At 58.0% G+C, this 7701-nt stretch overlaps 1 protein-coding gene across 12 annotated transcripts in view; it reads right to left on the reverse strand.

Annotated features, from left to right (window-relative positions):
* The window catches only part of CUX1 (cut like homeobox 1), a 318547-nt gene extending 315113 nt beyond the window's left edge, over positions 1–3434 (reverse strand). For 5 of the 12 annotated variants that reach the window (XM_062179572.1, XM_062179570.1, XM_062179568.1 and 2 more), the window contains exon 1: positions 3276–3434. In XM_062179572.1, coding sequence (XP_062035556.1) covers positions 3276–3338 — 63 coding nt within the window. In that variant the 5' untranslated portion in view covers positions 3339–3434. Of the gene's footprint in view, positions 1–1808; positions 2148–3275 lie in introns of those variants that run through there. The other 7 variants (XM_062179573.1, XM_062179567.1, XM_062179564.1 and 4 more) reach the window with 3 other exon arrangements.
* Positions 3435–7701: the final 4267 nt, after the last annotated feature.

A 7701-nucleotide genomic window follows, 5' to 3' on the forward strand; every position in this document is an offset into this window, starting at 1 on the left:
TAAAGAAAAAGAAAAGAGGGGAGCAGGCGGCAGGCCAGTTTGCTTACTCATTTTGTACTACATGGGATATTTTCATTACAACGGACGGCCGCTCACACACACACACACACTCCCCGGGTGGGAGTAAGCCAAAGAAGCCAGAAGCCAGTTTTGAGGTTCACTTTTGCAGGGGCTCTTTCAAGGGGAAAGTGCCCCCCCCGCTCCCCCCTCCTGGAAATAACGCTGGGGCGGGAAGCCAGGCCGGGGCAGGCCCCGTCCTCTGGAGTCCAAAGTCTCACCAACACGCAGCAGAATAACATGGGCTTGTTTAAATTTCTACAGTGCTGTTGTTCTTATTTAAAGTTGGGGGGGGGGGGGCGTAGGTGAAGCCTGGTTCTGTACACGCGTCTGGGGTAGGATAAAAACTTGTCCAACTTGTCCTGGCAAGGCCACACAGCTGCAGCTTCCACACCGCAGACCACCGGGACGAAAAGGGGAACGAAACCGGGCACTCAGCGCCCCCACGGCAGTAGCCTCAGCACCGGCGGGCGGAGCAGGGCAGAAACCCCCGGCGCGGCAGCCCCGGGTCGCCGCCGGGCTGCGGGCAGCCGGCTCTCTCACCTGGCTCCGTCGAGCCGAGACCTAGCCTCTTCCCAGCCCATGCGGGGCTCTGCGGGCAACCCGATCCCAGCACGGGGAGGGCTGGAAAAAAACGAGAAGAGCCTGAAAACGAAGGACTTCTCACTCAAACGGCAGCCCGCCCGCGGGGAACAGAGGGGACCCTGAACCAGACGCCAACCCGGAAGGCCTCCCGGGGGGGCCCCCAGCTGGCCTTCAACCTGAACTGTGGCGTTCCACACCCAACTCTAGTTTCCAAACACACCACGCAGCGGCCCCAAGAAACCCCTGGAGGCCAGACCAGGAGAATGATGCTCGGATAAATGCAATTTGCTTTGGGGGCGTTGTCTGAGTTTTTTCCTCTTTTATTTATTTTATTTTATTTTTTGCAAGCTCAACATAAAGTTCATTGAAATAAGATGCCCCGGGAAACTTTGAATCAAATCGGAGAGCCACAGTACAGGGTTCCCTGAAGAAGAGGCAGACCCCGGTGGGGTGTTACAGAGTTCGTGAAACCTGTTAACTCCCCACAAACCGAGCCAATTCCCAGGCCTTTCTTGCTAGGACGCTTAAAAAAGAAAACTTCATTGATACGAAGCCAGGATGTCACATTTTGGGACACAGAGGGCAGAAAGAAAAAAAAAAAATCAAGGTTTGTCTCTTAAAAACTCCACAACGGGTTTTACAGTGAGCACAGGAATTAAATTATGGTAAAAGGGAGCTATTTTTACTAAAACAGGGTAGACCAATTTATCAAAAATGCCATTCAGCTGTGTTCTCTACAGTCCGGAATCTAATTTACACAATAGACACTTTGGAGTAATCCATTTTACTCAATAAATACTCAGACTCCTTTAAGTTTCAGTCTTATCGGAAATGCATATTTCACATAGTCTTCTTGCTCGTTAAGAAGAGAAATCCCAGGACATTTCACAACGACCACGAGCCTGCCTTATCGTTCTTACGTGGACACGGGGGCTGGAGCAGGCGCCAACAATTAAAGTTGCCGGCTTCCGCGTGTGCGTGTCAATCCGCTCCACGCGAGCCTGCCTCTGCTGTACTCCCAAAGGTCACCGCCACCAGCCAAGTTCAGCCAAGTTTACGCACGTCTGTCTCCCAGCGGCGCGCAGGAGCCCTCTCCCAGGGACACTGCGGGACCCCCGCCTCCCCCGCCTCCCCCGCCCCCGGCGCTGGCCCCCCGCGCCGCTCACCTTCAACTTGGCTCCGGCTACGCACACCATCCACCCGGCAGAGTCCCGGGGCAGTCCAGGCACGGCCGGCGCGGAGCTGGCACTCGGGGGCCCAGCCCCGCGGGCGCGCCGCTCCTCTGGCTGGGGGGTGACAGGCAGGAACGCGCCGCCCGGGCACGGCGGCGGCGAAGCCGGGGTACAATCCTCGCGCGGCGCTTGGGGCTCGGCGCCCGCATCCCCAGCCCGCACGCCACAGTCCAGCGGGGGCCCCGGGGCTTCGCTTTGGAGAACCGGAGCCGGAGAGGCACCACGGAACGGCCCCACCGCGCGCTCCATCGCGCCCGCAGGACAGGGCAGGACCCCCCCCGAGGTCGCTAGGGCCGGAGGAGCCGGCGAGGGCCACCCGGACCCGCGGCCGGGAGGAAGCGCCCCTCGCCCGGCACCCGGCGCGCCGGGGCGCAGCGCGGGGCCTGCGCTCGGGGAAAAAGTTGCAGCCCCGCTCGGCGCGCCGGCACCCGCGCCCGCCGGGCGGTCCCGGACGCCGCGACCCCCGCCGCCCAGCGTGCGGGAAGCCCCCGCTGCCCCGCGCCGAGTTTCCCCGAAGCGCCCCCGCGGGGGTCCCCGGCCGCGCAGGGGGCCAGGTCCGCGCCACTCGCGCAGGCACACAAAAGAGCCGGGCGGACCGAGGGGTCCGCGGGGTGGCCCCCGGCTGCTCCCCCGGGGTCGGCCGGGCGCGGCAGGGGCCGCTGACAGCCGGGAGCGCCGGCCGGGGCAGGGAGCGCGGGCGCCCGCCCGCCTGGCCGGAGCCGGGCCGCGCCGCCGCCTGGCCGGTGGCCGCTCTGACCCTCCCCCGAGCCGGCGGCACCACAGCGCCACCAGCCCCAGCTCCGCCGCGCCGGCGGCTCCTCCTGGAGAGGCAGGCGCTTCACCCCCCACAGCAACTCCCCGCAAACTTTCCCGGGGAATACGGCGGGGCCGGGGGCGCGGGGCGCGGGCGGGCGCCGCCACGGCCACCACCGCCGCGGCCACCGCCGCCACCGCCGCCGCCGGGCCGCAGCCCCCTCCCGGCGCCGCCGCCGCCGCCGCCCGCGCCCGCGCCCGCCGGGGCCGCCCCCTCCCCGGTCCCGCGGCGGCGGCGGCGGCGGCGGCGGCGGCGCAGGGCCGGGGTGGGGGGGGCGCCCCGGGTGGGGGCAGACACCGGGGGCAGCGGTGGCGGCGGCGGCGGCTCCCGGCGCCATCTTGGGCTGATCGATGAATTGAACAAAGAGGATCAATTTCCGATCACGCGAGTTATCGATGGGGGCCGGGGAGCGGCAGGGACCGGCCCCCGCCTCGGCCCCGCTCGCCGCCGCACCCCCCGCCTCCCCGCCGCCGCGGCCTCCCTCCCTCCCCACCCCCGCCGGCGGCCGGGCGGGGACCCCCGGGGGAGGCCGCGGCCGCCCGCAGCCCCCACCCCCGGGCGCGAGGCCGAGCGGGGAGAAGCCTGACCTGCAGCTGCTGTAAATCAAAGCGCTTCCAATATTGAAACATCGATCCCACATTGGCCGCCATCTTGAGACATATTGAGACGGAGTGAGAGGCTGATAGAGAGGGGGCTGGAGTTCAGGAGCCGCCAGGAGGCACCAAGCGGGCGGCGCCAAAACCCGGCCTGGAGCCGCCGCCGCCGCCGCCGCCGCCGCCGCCGACTCCTCCTCACGGCGCCGCCGCCGCCGCCGCCGCCATGGCGAGCCCGCGCCCGCGCCGCGCTCGCAGCCCCAGGCCGCGGCGGCCGCCGCCCCTCCCCCGCGGCGGGCGGGCGGCCGCCCGGCCCGCGACCCCCGCCCCTCGCGGGCCCCCAGCCCCGGCCGCGGCGGCGGCGGCGGCGGCGGCGGCGGCGGCGGGCGCGACCCCGGCCCCGGCCCCGAGGGGGCGCTGCAGCGCGGCAGAGCGACGCCGGGCCCCGCTCACCTGCGAGGGGCGGCGGGGGGGGGGGGCGGCGGCCTCGGGGACCCCCCCCCCCACTGCCCGGGCGTCCCGGCGCGGACTCGGCCGCTGAGGCCACCGGACATTTCTAGGTCTGGGGCAGTGGGGTTGCGGGGGACACCGGCCCTTGTCCCCCCCCCCGACTTGGTCGCTGCCCCGGGAGACGGCGGCGGGGCCGCGGGGGGTCCCTGCGCGCCCCCCAGCCCCGCGGTCGCGGCTCCCGTTTTGGGGCCAAGACAGGAAAAGTCTGGGCGGCCCGCGGGTCCCCGCAGCGCTGCGGCGGGACCGGCCCAGAAACTCCATCTCGGGTTGTGCGCCGCTGCGCGCACCGACTGGGAAAGTGTGGGCTCGCTCCCTGGCGAGCGTGCTCCCAAGTTTACAGAAACCCCCGCGTTTAAGCCCAAAAAAAAAAAAAAAAAAAAAAACAACAACTCAATTCCCTTTTGATTTCCTTCTTCCCAGAAACCCAAAGCCCACGTTTTTGCGATCGTCGTGTTGAATTGATTACGCACACGTGTGATTCTCCCGCACTCCATTTAACGTGTAATTAGTTAAAACAAATCCCAAAATTCCTTAATCTTGAAAATGATACGTAAATAAACTCTGCACCCCATGCAAAACTAAAACATGGCCGTGGGAACTCGAACTGCGTTTCGGCCGAGCATCGAGCGTTTTCGCGTCCCTGCGTGGAGCGTGCGGGGAACACCCGCGTCCCCAGATCTCGCCTCGGCGGGCTTCTTCCAGGGGAGGCCCCTGAGGTCCGGAGGGGGCGGGTCCACTCTGCGGCCGCACCCCTCGACCCCGCTCCCGGCACCCCTGACTCCAAGCAGGGGCAGGGCGCAGGTGGGTGGGAGCGCGCGGGAGCCCCGCACTCTGCGCGCTGCGTGCGGGGGGCGCCGGCCGCCGCGCTGCGGCTCCGAGCGCGCCGCCCAGCAGAGGGCAGCGGCGCCCCGGCTACTCGGGTCCTCGGGTCGCGGGCGCACGTGCCACCCGCGCTGGCCACGCCCTGTCCCGGAGCCGGGCTCCCCGCGGGAAGCGGCGGCGGAGCCCCCACGCCTTGCAATCCCGCTTCTTGGCCTCGCCGGCCCACGCCTGGGGGGGCAGTTTGCTCGCCGCTCGCACGTGTGCGGTGGCAGGCAGGCGAGCCCTTAGGAATTGCCCGGAAGGTGCTTAGACAAAATGTGCAGGAGCTTTAAAAGAAGAAAAAAAAAAAAAAAGAAAAAAGAAAAAAAAAATTCCCTCCCGTGGGGAAGGATCAGGGGAATGGTTTGGATTTGGTGCAGATGTTTCCAATCTAATTATCGTGTCGATCCCCTGGGTTTGAACCAAAAAAGTGAAATATATATGACCTGTGTAATACTCCAGAAGTACATCTGGTTGGAATTCAGGGTTTTGAATCCATGGCAATATTTTAAAAATAAGTTTGACGACTATTAAATGTTCTTGTTACATTTCTGGTTATGTTTATATTATTTACATGCAAGAGAACCATGTAGAGAAACTCTGCATCGAGTGGCCTGCAGTTTGAAGTCTCTTTAAATAAAATTTAGATCACTCCTACCCAACTTTTGGGTTATAGAAGTCTTGCTGTCTACAGTCTGGGGGAGAGGCGTGTTGAGCCTACGTTTACCAGCCACACAAAATATTACCATGTTAAAATCACGCAAGCTAAACCGCTGATCAAAAATTATGCTGAGTGAAGTAATCTGTTAAAAAAAAAATTTTAAAGCTACGTTTTCTTCTTCTTGAGCAAGTACATAGACTAAGAGCAAGTCCCATCTATTCTATTTCCTTTTCTTTCCTTCTTTTCACGTGGGCGCTCGGCCTCAGCATTGCCAAAGCTCACGAGGGCCCACTGATCTGCAGATAGAGGGGCTCCACGCTCTGTGTGCTGTGCTCTGTGTGCAGAGATCTCCACAGGCACCTACGAAGATAAAGCAGCCATTATCATGGCCTCCCGAAACACTGCGTTAACTAAGTCTCCTTAGGATGGAGCACAGCCCCGGGTGTGTGGTCACTTTGTGTGGCCACTTTTTGACTTTCAGGTTCTCCCTTTAGGGGAAGAAAGCTCACGGTCCCCTCAGATATGGGGACTACGAGCTTCCACAATCAAGTCCCCAGTGGTCAGATGCCAAGGTCCACCGAGGTGCTGTTTGTATCTTTAACTGAGATACAGCTTAGCACCAAATAAGGCAACTAAATAATACAGGAGCCAGAATCGCTCATGTTCTTTTCTGATTCATTTTATTTTGCCTTAAAAGAGAGAGAGAGAGAGAGAGAGAGAGAGAGAGAGAGAGAGAGAGGCCACATTGGGGGTGTGATCGTACTATTGTAACTTACAGAAAACTGAAAAGTACTTTGGAGAGCTTACCCCTCCCCGTGCCGCTAAGATGGGTGGATTCTCCTCTCTCTTGGCATCTACACACAATTTACTAAAGACGCTAAGGGGAAAGTTAGCAAATTCTCCAAAATATCGAATGTGTAGCTTATTACTACATTGATCTTCCTTTGATAGCCCCAAGAACATGAAACCCAATGAGTCATTTCCTAAAGATTCAAATGTCGCCATTCTTCTGATACACAAACCTGACTCAAAGGAACCGACCACCAAGAATGTCTCCAGAATTGGAATTACACTGTAAGTCTTTAGTAAATAAATAAATAAATAAAAGCCCACCCTGTATCCTTCATAGGTGAGTCTTTAGGTTCTTATATCGTATTTTAAATAGACACCAAAATTTAAAAAATTCAGTTTCACCTCCAAACTATCTCCAGGAAAAGTTAGGGAATAATCCAGAGTTTTGACCCCACTATAAAGAAGGTGAAAAATATGGAAATCTTGTAACCTGTGTGATTGGCTTCAAAGGAAATGTCAGGACATTCTTTGTAAAACTCTGGCTGTGTGCTATGCAAACATTCAGAGAATAAAAGTACTCATTTTGTTACATCCTATCCCACCTACAGGACATAATTCATTGCTATGCCCACATGCAGGTGTAGTTTGTTTCATTATAGCATCTTCTGGATACATTTTACATCCGAATTTAGATCTAGTTTCAAATAGTTTCCAACAAGAAACATTTCAGACCCCCGGGGAAACAATACCTAATGCTAAAGGTTTCCATCATGGTTTATTCACAAACACGAAGATGTGGATATTTGGACTCATGGTAAAAAACGAATCCTTTAAACGAAACACAGTTTACTAAGTCAGGTGGGGAATTTCAATTTTGCAAGAACACAAGTTCCAAATTGTATCCAGGTCTTCACTCAGGGACACTGGGCTTAAATTTGGGACTAGCTGAAGCCAGACCGAAGTTTTAGCCACTTTAGATTTGAAAAGATCTCTTCCTTACATCAAGAGATTATGAATAACAGAGGGAAATTATTCTTCCTTTTGTGTTTGGGCAACCGGGGCAAGTACCTTCCAGAACCGTTTGGCATAGAGTATAGGAATAAAGCGAAGGAAGATTCTAGATTCTTTTATTTATTTATTTATTTATTTTTGAGCTCAAGGAAACCAAACTACTCTTAATTGTCTTGTTTTTTGAATAATGCTTTATGTTAATTATTTCTAAGTACACTATTCACTGTGCTATGTAAATACCCACGGAATAAAAGTAGACATTTTGCTACATGTAATTACACGCACCCTACATAATTTATCTCTACACGCCAAATGGATGTGTAGTTATATAATTGTACCAAGAACCTGCCAAACTTGTAAGAAGCAACTTTAATGATTTCTAAATAGCAGCCGCTCCTATTCACCCTCCCAGCCTGTCTCTGGTGACAGCGCCGATCAGCCTCCGAGCCCCCTTCATTCCTGGCTCGCCACGTGTGCTTGCCTTCCACTTCTGGACAGCACATGTGGGTGATACTTGCTCAGGTATATCTTTCTACACCTCTCTAATGATTCTCTTCTCCTCCACTTGTCCTAAGACACGAATGC

The sequence above is a fragment of the Lepus europaeus genome, chromosome 21, assembly GCF_033115175.1.
Source record: "Lepus europaeus isolate LE1 chromosome 21, mLepTim1.pri, whole genome shotgun sequence".
Classification (NCBI taxonomy): domain Eukaryota; kingdom Metazoa; phylum Chordata; class Mammalia; order Lagomorpha; family Leporidae; genus Lepus; species Lepus europaeus.